Source organism: Oncorhynchus gorbuscha, linkage group LG10 (assembly GCF_021184085.1).
Source record: "Oncorhynchus gorbuscha isolate QuinsamMale2020 ecotype Even-year linkage group LG10, OgorEven_v1.0, whole genome shotgun sequence".
Lineage (NCBI taxonomy): Eukaryota > Metazoa > Chordata > Actinopteri > Salmoniformes > Salmonidae > Oncorhynchus > Oncorhynchus gorbuscha.
This window is the reverse complement of record NC_060182.1, coordinates 88,719,095-88,732,253: the sequence shown is the minus strand read 5'-3', so window position 1 is coordinate 88,732,253 and position 13,159 is coordinate 88,719,095. Positions and strand designations below refer to the sequence as shown.

At 48.0% G+C, this 13,159-nt stretch overlaps 1 protein-coding gene across 13 annotated transcripts in view; it reads right to left on the bottom strand.

The window, feature by feature from the left end:
• Nucleotides 1-3,872: 3,872 nt before the first annotated feature.
• LOC124046690 (nesprin-1-like) overlaps nt 3,873-13,159 on the bottom strand; it is a 182,390-nt gene continuing 173,103 nt past the window's right edge. For 11 of the 13 annotated variants that reach the window (XM_046367362.1, XM_046367361.1, XM_046367360.1 and 8 more), the window contains 4 exons: nt 12,053-12,265; nt 8,154-8,243; nt 6,988-7,058; nt 3,873-5,145 (listed from right to left, as the gene is read on the bottom strand). In XM_046367362.1, coding sequence (XP_046223318.1) covers nt 4,896-5,145; nt 6,988-7,058; nt 8,154-8,243; nt 12,053-12,265 — 624 coding nt within the window. In that variant the 3' untranslated portion in view covers nt 3,873-4,895. The remainder of the gene's footprint in view (nt 5,146-6,987; nt 7,059-8,153; nt 8,244-12,052; nt 12,266-13,159) is intronic. The other 2 variants (XM_046367371.1, XM_046367370.1) reach the window with 2 other exon arrangements.

Here is a 13,159-nt window from a genome sequence, read left to right as displayed (position 1 = left end):
CAGACAGACTCTGACCCAGCTCACACACAGTGAGAAAGAGGTGGTGGGATGGATACATAGTCGTATTAACACGCACAGGCATGCATGCACAAATGGATGCTCTCATAGAAAGACAGAAACACACATGCACACACACACATACAAACAGAATGGCATTTGATTGAGGAGTACAGAAAATAACATCAGAAACCTGGCTTGAGGTGTATCTGCTCTATTGTTTCAGTTGGTAGACTTCCTGAATGGTGGTCAATCAGATGTTAGGTCTAGAAGTCACAGCCCTGGTGGTCTCTCAGATGTTAGGTCTAGAAGTCACAGCCCTGGTGGTCTCTCAGATGTTAGGTCTAGAAGTCACAGCCCTGGTGGTCTCTCAAATGTTAGGTCTGGAAGTCACAGCCCTGGTGGTCTCTCAGATGTTAGGTCTAGAAGTCACAGCCCTGGTGGTCTCTCAAATGTTAGGTCTGGAAGTCACAGCCCTGGTGGTCTCTCAGATGTTAGGTCTGGAAGTCACAGCCCTGGTGGTCTCTCAGATGTTAGGTCTGGAAGTCACAGCCCTGGTGGTCTCTCAGATGTTAGGTCTGGAAGTCACAGCCCTGGTGGTCTCTCAGATGTTAGGTCTGGAAGTCACAGCCCTGGTGGTCTCTCAGATGTTAGGTCTGGAAGTCACAGCCCTGGTGGTCTCTCAGATGTTAGGTCTGGAAGTCACAGCCCTGGTGGTCTCTCAGATGTTAGGTCTGGAAGTCACAGCCCTGGTGGTCTCTCAGATGTTAGGTCTGGAAGTCACAGCCCTGGTGGTCTCTCAGATGTTAGGTTTGGAAGTCACAGCCCTGGTGGTCTCTCAGATGTTAGGTCTGGAAGTCACAGCCCTGAACCTTCCAAACTACGACATGATCAAATCACTGGAGTGCCTGCTTCACCCCCACCGCCACCACCATGACCTCTACCACCACCACCACTCCCTGGTCCTGTCCTACCCACCACCATGACCTCTACCATCACCACCACCACTACCTGGTCCTGTCCTACCCACCACCATCACCTCCACCACCACCACTACCTGGCCCTGTCCTACCCACCACCATGACCTCCACCATCACTACTCCCTGGTCCTGTCCTTCCCATCACCATGACCTCTACCACCATCACCACCACTCCCTGGTCCTGTCCTACCCACCACCATGACCTCCACCACCACCACCACCACCACCACTACCTGGTCCTGTCCTACCCACCACCATGACCTCCACCACCACCACCACCACCACTACCTGGTCCTGTCCTACCCACCACCATGACCTCCACCACCACCACCACCACCACTCCCTGGTCCTGTCCTACCCACCACCATGACCTCCACCACCACCACCACTACCTGGTCCTGTACTACCCACCACCATGACCTCCACCACCACCACTCCCTGGTCCTGTCCTACCCACCACCATGACCTCCACCACCACCACCACTACCTGGTCCTGTACTACCCACCACCATGACCTCCACCACCACCACTCCCTGGTCCTGTCCTACCCACCACCACCACCACCACCACCACCACTACCTGGTCCTGTCCTACCCACCACCATGACCTCCACCACCACCACAACTACCTGGTCCTGTCCTACCCACCACCATGACCTCCACCACCACCACCACTACCTGGTCTTGTCCTACCCACCACCATGACCTCCACCACCACCACTCCCTGGTCCTGTCCTACCCACCACCATGACCTCCACCACCACCACCACCACTACCTGGTCCTGTCCTACCCACCACCATGACCTCCACCACCACCACCACCACCACCACTCCCTGGTCCTGTCCTACCCACCACCATGACCTCCACCACCACCACCACCACTACCTGGTCCTGTACTACCCACCACCATGACCTCCACCACCACCACTCCCTGGTCCTGTCCTACCCACCACCATGACCTCCACCACCACCACCACTACCTGGTCCTGTACTACCCACCACCATGACCTCCACCACCACCACTCCCTGGTCCTGTCCTACCCACCACCACCACCACCACCACCACCACTACCTGGTCCTGTCCTACCCACCACCATGACCTCCACCACCACCACAACTACCTGGTCCTGTCCTACCCACCACCATGACCTCCACCACCACCACCACTACCTGGTCTTGTCCTACCAACCACCATGACCTCCACCACCACCACTCCCTGGTCCTGTCCTACCCACCACCATGACCTCCACCACCACCACCACCACTACCTGGTCCTGTCCTACCCACCACCATGACCTCCACCACCACCACTCCCTGGTCCTGTCCTACCCACCACCATGACCTCTACCACCACCACTCCCTGGTCCTGTCCTACCCACCACCATGACCTCCACCACCACCACCACCACCACCACTCCCTGGTCCTGTCCTACCCACCACCATGACCTCTACCACCATCACCACTCCCTGGTCCTGTCCTACCCACCACCATGACCTCTACCACCACCACCACCACCACTCCCTGGTCCTGTCCTACCCACCACCATGACCTCTACCACCACCACCACTCCCTGGTCCTGTCCTACCCACCACCATGACCTCTACCACCACCACCACCACTCCCTGGTCCTGTCCTACCCACCACCACCACCACCACCACCACCACTACCTGGTCCTGTCCTACCCACCACCATGACCTCCACCACCACCACAACTACCTGGTCCTGTCCTACCCACCACCATGACCTCCACCACCACCACCACTACCTGGTCTTGTCCTACCCACCACCATGACCTCCACCACCACCACTCCCTGGTCCTGTCCTACCCACCACCATGACCTCCACCACCACCACCACCACTACCTGGTCCTGTCCTACCCACCACCATGACCTCCACCACCACCACTCCCTGGTCCTGTCCTACCCACCACCATGACCTCTACCACCACCACTCCCTGGTCCTGTCCTACCCACCACCATGACCTCCACCACCACCACCACCACCACCACTCCCTGGTCCTGTCCTACCCACCACCATGACCTCTACCACCATCACCACTCCCTGGTCCTGTCCTACCCACCACCATGACCTCTACCACCACCACCACTCCCTGGTCCTGTCCTACCCACCACCATGACCTCTACCACCATCACCACTCCCTGGTCCTGTCCTACCCACCACCATGACCTCTACCACCACCACCACTCCCTGGTCCTGTCCTACCCACCACCATGACCTCTACCACCACCACCACTCCCTGGTCCTGTCCTACCCACCACCATGACCTCTACCACCACCACCACCACTACCTGGTCCTGTCCTACCCACCACCATGACCTCCACCACCACCACCACCACCACTACCTGGTCCTGTCCTACCCACCACCATGACCTCCACCACCACCACTCCCTGGTCCTGTCCTACCCACCACCACCATCACCTCCACCACCACCACCACCACCACTCCCTGGTCCTGTCCTACCCACCACCATGACCTCCAACATCACCTCCACTACCTGGTCCTGTCCTACCCACCACCGGATCCCTCTCAGCTGTCTCTCAGAGGTCCACTGACCCTGTGGCTCTCCCCGTGAATGAAGCGTACCGGCTAGATTCAATCCGTATCATGGAATTGAATGTCAATCGCACTGTAGCACGAATCTATGCCTAAATCTCCTCAAAGGACTCTGCTAAAGACAGGCACCTGAATGAAATTTGAGAGGTATCATATGTTTTTTGGACCATTGAAATTGTGCTTTGAATTGAGTTTATGATGTATGGAAAGTAGGATTCAAAGACTGATTCAGCGTTATTGACTTAACAGAGTAGAAGAGTTAGAAATGTTGCTTCCCACAGAGAGAAATTATGTTAAATAAAAGACAGAATCAAAATGAGAATTTGGCATTCAATATTTGTAATTTAGGGTCAGATATAGATTATTGCTATACATTTATATTATGTACAGAATATGTTAAGTAATCCTGGACTGTTGTACATTTAATACTAAACACACAGAGCCATAGAAAATATACAGATTTATAATTCGTTATACTGTTGATTAATAGTTTGTTTGTAGAATACATATTTTCAGCTAGAAAAATAAAAATGAGTGTTCATTATTTTTAATGTTTCTTATGCTTTTAAACAGTTTATAGCAAATAACTCTTCATTACAGCCTTTCCTTTACATACACATTCAATACACAATTCAGACTAAATAGATTCTTACACCCAGGTATAATTCAGATTAAAAATCAAATATTCATCACGGACAAACCCATAAGCAAAGATCATAACCGCATGCCACAACACATGTAAAAAAAAAAAGATTGCAATATAAGTCATCTTAAAATGTTATTTCACAAGTGTTCAATTGTTACAACAGGCACATTCACAGAGTATATGCTCTGCATTGAACTAGAGGACAAATGTCAACACATGGCATGTACCTTTACAGGTATCCAGGGGATATCCACTGACTGCCGTCACAATCATTTTGGGTTCTTACATTTGCTGCCCCTAAGACGTTTCTTCGTCTATACATACAACATAACAGAAAACTAAAAGAAGACACGAGTGAAAAGACAAGAGTGCTGCTGTACTTCATCCATACAGAACAAAGAAGATCCAACTAAGGTTTTGGCATCCTATGATGCTTGCTTATACAAGGTGCAGAATGACGGAACGCCATATCTCTATTCTTCATGGAAGCTGCAAACTAGCGGAGCATTGAAACAGTTCCCGCACTGTTATTGGGGGAAAAAACTTCAAGAGAGAGACCCATAGAGTTGAAATCCACAACAGTCATGAAGTTCAAAAAGCCCAACTATCCTCCTCAGGTTCGTCTCCATACCAAGGGCCAGGCTGTAATCTCGCTCGGCACCCAGAACCAAATGTTTGGTCTGTCATGAAAGACTATACAGGAGGGGGCCCGTTGGTGTATTGTAGCATCGGGTGGAAGGAACGGGCAAAGTTATTGGACTGGCTGCAGTCGAAATCCCCCTCACACACTGGCACCAGGCAGACCATGACCACCAGCAGCAAGAGGAATAGCAACTGGAGGGGCACCGCCACCCATAGGACGTGGTACAGGAAACGTGACGATGACAGTGATGATTTCCTCTCTGCCTCAGAAGGGGAGGAAGCGGACCCAGCGACGGGAAACCTGATAGGATACGACACGGAGAGCACACAACAACACAACAACAAGCAGACTTAGGTTATGACACCTACAGCTAAGGACATGCATCCAGACCAGACCATCCATCCAACTATCCATTTTGTCATTGGATTCAACAGAATCAAATATCTATTTCCTTTGTAGTTTACAAGACAGAAACTATGTTATTGCTCTACAAGTATAATGATGAACTGTGTATTGACACAGCCATGATCACATTACCAAACTATATTTAATCAATAAGGCCCGAGGGTGTGGTATATGGCCAATATACCATGGCTAAGGGCTGTTCTTAGGCACGATGCAACGCAAACCCCCTAGGTGCCTTATTGCTATTATAAACTGGTTACCAACGTAATAAGATGAGTTAAAAAAATGTTGGGGTCATACCCGTGGTATACGGTCTGATATACCACGGCTGACAGCCAATCAGCATTCAGGGCTCAAACCACCCAGTTTATATTGGTAATCAATACACCCACAGTCAGTTGAATGACACTTGACAAACACTGACAAACATTTTCAAGAAATGATTTTCAAACCCATAAAACAAACACAGGATGTTGAGCTGACATTCCTTTGTAAAATGATGTAAGGTGTTAGGACGGGAGACAAAATGCATGCAGGAAGTAGCAGTTTAAATGTTTTAGATAGTCCTTCAAGACCTCTCTGTGAGGAGTTTATATCCTGATGAATGCAAAGCATGCCAAGACAGGAGCATAGCAGCATAGAGCAGTCTGTTTTAAAGGGTGTAGCTAGGTGAAGCTTGCTGTAGCATTAGTCAGCAGCAGAACCATCTTAATATACCCTCATCTGACTGGGCTGCTGTCAAACTGAGAAGACAGACTAAATCTATTAACATGCTAAATAACATGTTTTGTACTATTCACTATTAACTCATATTTCTCAGGTAAGGGATGAACACTACAGTAACACAATTATAGCGTTCTGATTAACAACACTTTACGACAATGTGGTACCTGCTGTTTCTCTGACATAGCTGACAATGGGGCCTATTTGAATTAGCTTACACCAAAGGGAATCCTAAAATGATAAATCATGGTATGCATAGCTAGATAACAGTGATGTTCGTTTTACCCTCAGGTCTGTCTGTCTAGACTGTGATCAAAGTGCCCCCTGACATTCCACAAATGGAGACATGACAGGGGCGATGGCTGATTGAGGGGAGTGAGGGGGAGATGGTGGATTAGGTATGTGAAATAGAAGAAATAGATGAAATAGATGTCACACACAAGAGAAAGAAAGAAAGAAATAGAGAGATAGACTTGCTGCCATCATATTGTTCATTGCAGATGCTTGCTGGCTTGGCAATTCAAGAGAACAACTGCGTGTGCTCACTAGCAGTAGAGAAGGAGCGGTAAGAGCTCTATAGTTACCAAGAGGTATTAGAGAAACTGTTGACAGTATGTTAAGAACTCACGGTGCATTCTGGGTAGCGTAGTTAATCAAGCAGCCGAGGACATTGGCAACAAAGAGGCCTATATATTTAGTTATTGCAGAACTGTAGTGTAAAGGATGTGTGGGCAATAACCACATTTTCTGCTAAACCCTATAGCCTCTACATAGTGTCTAGAATGGTAGAAGATGATGGAATTAATTTTTCATTAAACTTTTATGAACCTTTGGAAGTAAGTAAAAATCAGTATTCAGGGTTTTCTATTTTTTCTTTTACAATACAGTTGTTGCAATGTACTGTATGTGTTGTCAGTGCAGTGCAGCACAACGGACTAAGGTTCCAGAACAGGTGTAACATGTTCCAGGAGTTCTATTGTCTTCTGGGTGTTCTACAAACCAGGAGAAAGGTACCTGTGTGATCTGTGTGGACTGCTCACAGAGGGTCCAGAGGTCTGCTGTGACATACTACATTTGCCCCGTTGCTGTTTGCAATGAACACGGGGGTAAAAGAAAGAGAGTATGTTTCAGTCCAGGCAAATAAAGAACAAAGCTACCGATGAAAAGAAAATACCCCAAATAAAAGAATAGAAGGTGATCTTAGAACAAATCAAATATGTGAAGGAAGGTGACAACTAGAGAAAATAAACAAACTAGCTTTTTTCAAAGTGTACAGCTACTTAGAACAGCTACAGCTGGATGGTCATGCTGGTATTTGGAACAAAGGGAATTCATTCGCTGCTGAAGCACAACGTATCATATGATGCATGATTTGCTATGTGGAAGACAGATATAACAAATGTAAGATATACATGTACTGTATCTTCAAATCACTGAGATCAACCATTGGGATTGAAGTGAAGACAAGACTTAACTTCTATAGAATTTAATTGATAAAAACCAAGGGTTTTAAAGAGCCAATATTCAATGAGCACTAAACTACAGCACTCTAAAACTACAGGACTCTAAAACCAAAAGACTAAAATCACAGGACTCTAAAACCACAGGACTCTAAAACCACAGGACTCTAAAACCACTAGACTCTAAAACTACAGGACTCTAAAACCACAGGACTAAAGAAAAGAAGATAAAGATGGGACACATTTGGTCAGGAGAAACCAGAAGTAGATGTTGAAGTTTAGGGGACAAAGTCAATCAATAAAATAAGATAATATATATATATATATATATATATATATATATATATATATATATATATATATATATATATATATATATATATATATATATATTTAAGAGGGGGTATAATGATGTCTCAAGTGCTCTGGTCGGTTTGTCTCTGGGAGATGATATAACATGAAAGAATAAAGGTGTGGAAAAAGAGTCAGAGTTGTGTGTGGAATGTATATACATGTAGGAAGGTGTACAGAGAAGAGGTGAGAAAGAGAGGTCCTGGGAGGGTGGGAGGGAGTGACTTTGCATGGCCTTAAACTGGAGCAAACTGGGCGTTGCATTCAGGGGCACAAGTGACGCACTGTCAGTCTTAGGGAGGAAGTGCCAAACACCTTCCTTCTGGTAGGGCACCATGTAACCACGTCAGGAGTATTACTATACGTTACCGATCGACGGCGACTTGGCGTGCTCCTGCCCGACACCGGGCTTATGGAACCAGACTCTAGCTCATCAGCTGACGACCACGTAGACAGATCCTGAGATGAAAGAGAGGAGAAAGAGAGAGACAAGAGGGAGGGAGAAAGAGGATGAGAAGGGGGGGGGGGGAGAGGGAGAGAGAGATACACACAGAGGGAGGGAGAAAGAGGATGAGAAGGGGGGAGAGAGGGAGAGAGAGATACACACAGAGGGAGGGAGAAAGAGGATGAGAGGGGGAGAGAGGGTGAGAGGGAGAGAGAGAGAGACACACAGAGGGAGGGAGGGAGAGAGAGAGAGATACACACAGAGGGAGGGAGAAAGAGGATGAGAGGGAGGGAGAAAGAGGATGAGAGGGGGAGGGAGGGAGAGAGGGAGAGATACACACAGAGGGAGGGAGAAAGAGGATGAGAGGGGGAGGGAGGGAGAGAGGGAGAGAGGGAGAGAGAGAGATACACACAGAGGGAGGGAGGGAGGGAGGGAGGGAGGGAGGGAGGGAGGGAGGGAGGGAGAGAGAGAGATACACACAGAGGGAGGGAGAAAGAGGATGAGAGGGGAGAGAGAGAGGAGAGAGAGAGAGAGAGAGAGAGAGAGAGAGAGAGAGAGAGAGAGAGAGAGAGAGAGAGAGAGAGAGAGAGAGAGAGAGATACACACAGAGGGCGAGAGGGAGAGAGGGAGAGATACACACAGAGGGAGGGAGGGAGAGAGAGAGAGAGAGAGAGAGAGAGAGAGATACACACAGAGGGCGAGAGAGAGAGAGGGAGAGATACACACAGAGGGAGGGAGAAAGAGGATGAGAGGGGGAGAGAGGGAGAGAGAGAGAGATACACACAGAGGGTGAGAGGGAGAGAGGGAGAGATACACACAGAGGGAGGGAGAAAGAGGATGAGAGGGGGGAGGGAGGGAGAGAGGGAGAGAGGGAGAGAGAGAGATACACACAGAGGGAGTGAGGGAGAGAGAGAGAGAGATACACACAGAAGGAGGGAGGGAGGGAGGGAGGGAGGGAGGGAGGGAGGGAGGGAGGGAGGGAGGGAGGGAGGGAGGGAGGGAGGGAGGAGGGAGGGAGGGGGAGGGAGGGAGAGAAACACACAGAGGGAGGGAGGGAGAGAGAGATACACACAGAGGGAGGGAGGGAGATACACACAGAGAGAGAGAGAGAGAGAGAGAGAGAGAGAGAGATACACACAGAGGGAGGGAGGGAGAGAGAGAGAGATACACACAGAGGGAGGGAAGCCAAGCATGAAACGGCATTAGATACCGTAGAGACACGCTACAAACGTTTTTCCTGCACTATTTCTTATTGTGTAATGTGTCTACTGCACGCTCCCTAAAACACTTCTGCGAGCAGGCCTTTCTAATCGACCTGGCCCGGGTATCCCGTCAGTCGAGGATGCCTGGTCATTCTTTAGAAGTAATTTCCTCACCATCTTAGATAAGCATGCCCCGTTCAAAAAATGCAGAACTAAGAACAGATATAGCCCTTGGTTCACTCCAGACCTGACTGCCCTAAACCAGTACAAAAACATCCTGTGGCGGATTGCCATAGTATCGAATAGTCCCCACGATATGCAACTGTTCAGGGAAGTCAGGAACCAATACACGCAGTCAGTCAGGAAAGCAAAGGCTAGCTTTTTCAAGCAGAAATTCGCATCCTGTAGCTCTAACTCCAAAAAGTTTTGGGACACTGTAAAGTCCATGGAGAACAAGAGCACCTCCTCCCAGCTGCCCACTGCACCGAGGCTAGGTAACACGGTCACCACTAATAAATCCATGATAATCGAACATTTCAATAAGCATTTCTCAATGGCTGGCCATGCCTTCCTCCTGGCTACTCCAACCCCTGCCAATAACCCCCCCCCCCTCAGCCTCCCCACATTCTCCTTCACCCATATCCAGACAGCAGATGTTCTGAAAGAGCTGCAAAACCTGGACCAGTACAAGTCAGCTGGGCTGGACAACTGGACCCTCTCTTTCTAAAACTATCCGCCGCCATTGTTGCAACCCCTATTACCAGCCTGTTCAACCTCTCTTTCATATCGTCCGAGATCCCTAAAGATTGGAAAGCTGCCGCGGTCATCCCCCTCTTCAAAGGGGGTGACACCCTAGACCCAAACTGTTACAGACCTATATCCATGCTGCCCTGCCTTTCTAAAGTCTTCGAAAGCCAAGTTAATAAACAGATCACTGACCATTTCGAATCCCACCATACTTTCTCCGCTGTGCAATCCGGCTTCCGAGCCGGTCACGGGTGCACCTCAGCCACGCTCAAGGTACTAAACGATATCATAACCGCCATCGATAAAAGACAGTACTGTGCAGCCGTCTTCATCGACCTGGCCAATGCTTTCGACTCTGTCAATCACAGTATTCTTATCGGCAGACTCAATAGCCTTGGTTTTTCTGAAGACTGCCTCGCCTGGTTCACCAACTACTTTGCAGACAGAGTTCAGTGTGTCAAATCGGAGGGCATGTTGTCCGGACCTCTGGCGGTCTCTATGGGGGTACCGCAGGGTTCAATTTTCAGGCTGACTCTTTTCTCTGTATATATCAATGATGTCGCTCTTGCTGCAGGCGATTCCCTGATCCACCTCTACGCAGACGACACCATTCTGTATACTTCTGGCCCATCCTTGGACACTTTGCTAGCTTCAATGCCATTCAACACTCCTTCCGTCGCATCCAACTGCTCTTAAATGCTAGTAAAACCAAATGCATGCTTTTCAACCATTCACTGCCCTCATCCGCCCGCCCGACTAGCATCACCACCCTGGACGGTGCCGACCTAGAATATGTGGACAACTATAAATACCTAGGTGTCTGGCTAGACAGTAAACTCTCCTTCCAGACTCATATTAAACATCTCCAATCCAAAATCAAATCTAGAATCGGCTTTCTATTTCGCAACAAAGCGTCCTTCACTCACGCCGCCAAACTTACCCTAGTAAAACTGACTATCCTACCGATCCTCGACTTCGGCGATGTCATCTACAAAATAGCTTCCAACACTCTACTCAGCAAACTGGATGCAGTCTATCACAGTGCCACCCATTTTGTTCCCAATTCACCTTATACCACCCACCACTGCGACCTGTATGCTCTAGTCGGCTGGCCCTCACTACATACTCATTGCCAGACCCACTGGCTCCAGGTCATCTACAAGTCCATGCTAGGTAAAGCTCCGCCTTATCTCAGTTCACCGGTCACGATAACAACACCCACCCGTAGCACACATTCCAGCAGGTGTATCTCACTGATCATTCCCAAAGCCAACACCTCATTTGGCCGCCTTTCCGTCCAGTTCTCTGCTGCCAGTGACTGGAACGAATTACAAAAAACGCTGAAGTTGGAGACTTTTATTTCCCTCACCAACTTTAAACATCAACTATCTGAGCAGCTAACCGATCACTGCAGCTGTACATAGTCCGTCTGTAAATAGCCCACCCAATTTACCTACCTCATCCCCATACTGTTTTTATTTTATTTACTTTTCTGCTCTTTTGCACACCAGTATCTCTACTTGCACATCATCATCTGCTCATTTATCACTCCAGTGTTAATCTGTTAAATTGTAATTATTCGCTCCTATGGCCTATTTATTGCCTACCCCCTCATGCCTTTTGCACACACTGTATATAGACTTTCCTTTTTCTACTGTGTCATTGACTTGTTTGTGTTATTGGCCTGTTTGTTTACTCCATGTGTAACTCTGTGTTGTTGTCTGTGTCACACTGATTTGCTTTATCTTGGCCAGGTCGCAGTTGCAAATGAGAACTTGTTCTCAACTTGCCTACCTGGTTAAATAAAGGTGAAATAAATCAATGGAGATACATTCCATTGTTCTATTTAATTGTAAAAGGGCGTCTGTTCTGACCTGTTGGCTGCTGTTCATGTCCAGAATCTTCTCCAGCTCTTTGAGGTCTCTGGTCACCTCCTTGAAGAGCAGTTTGAGGCGGTTCCCGATGACGTGAACCTTCTCCTTGGCCTCCAGACAGTCACTGCCCTCGCTGTTGACCAGCAGCTGCAGGGACATGTCCTGCAGGGACAACACCTTCCTCTGGGTTTCTAGCAGCTCACAGCGGATTTTCTGTGGAAGGAGTGAGGGAGATTGGTTGGTTCACACTTTTACTCACTGCAAGGTGTCAGTCTCTCAAGGACATTTTCTAATTTGAGATCCCCACGCTTAATTTAAAAGTCTCCAGTTGACATCAATCAATAATTTATGTAAAAGTCAGATTTGTGTGTGCTTATCTCAACTCCGAATCAGCACTCACAGAATATGGTTTATGCCATCTGACTGTGGAATCCACTGTCTCATCAGCCCAGCCAAGCAATGTATAAACTTGATCTCCACTATAAGAACCATCTAGAGTCTAGATTCTAGACATTATCTCATATTTCCTTTAGACTAACATTTCTTTTTTTAACAGTGGAGATTTGTATAAACATTACTTTCTGTCTCTCCGACATTTGCAACATTGTTTCAATATTCAATCGATCTCCATCTGTCCCATAGTAATGTAGGTGTCGGGAGTCGGGACGAGACAGACAGACAGTTTCTCAGCCAGTTGAAATCATGAATCAGCTGGCATCATTTATGGATATAAACAAAGAAATGTCAATTGAAAAAAAGATCAAACGAAACGAAGTGCAGCTAGTTTGCAGTTTTTCCAGCTTCAGTTTGAAGTGATTGTGTTAGCTGTGTTGTTGGCTAGCTCCTCTGAACAACAGTGATTGTGTTAGCTGTGTTGTTGGATAGCTCCTCTGAACAACAGTGTCCTGACGAGTGAGAACATTTTCTATGACAGGTGAAATCGTGCCTCATTAGCTCATTGTTATGGATGTATCCAAATAAATGTAAATGGTAAACAGTTTAAACAAACACAAATGCAGCTACTCTGCTGTTATTCTGACTGCAGTGTTTGACGTGACTGTAAGTTAGCCGTAGTTGGCTAGCTAGCAAGCAAGGGATAAGAAGGTT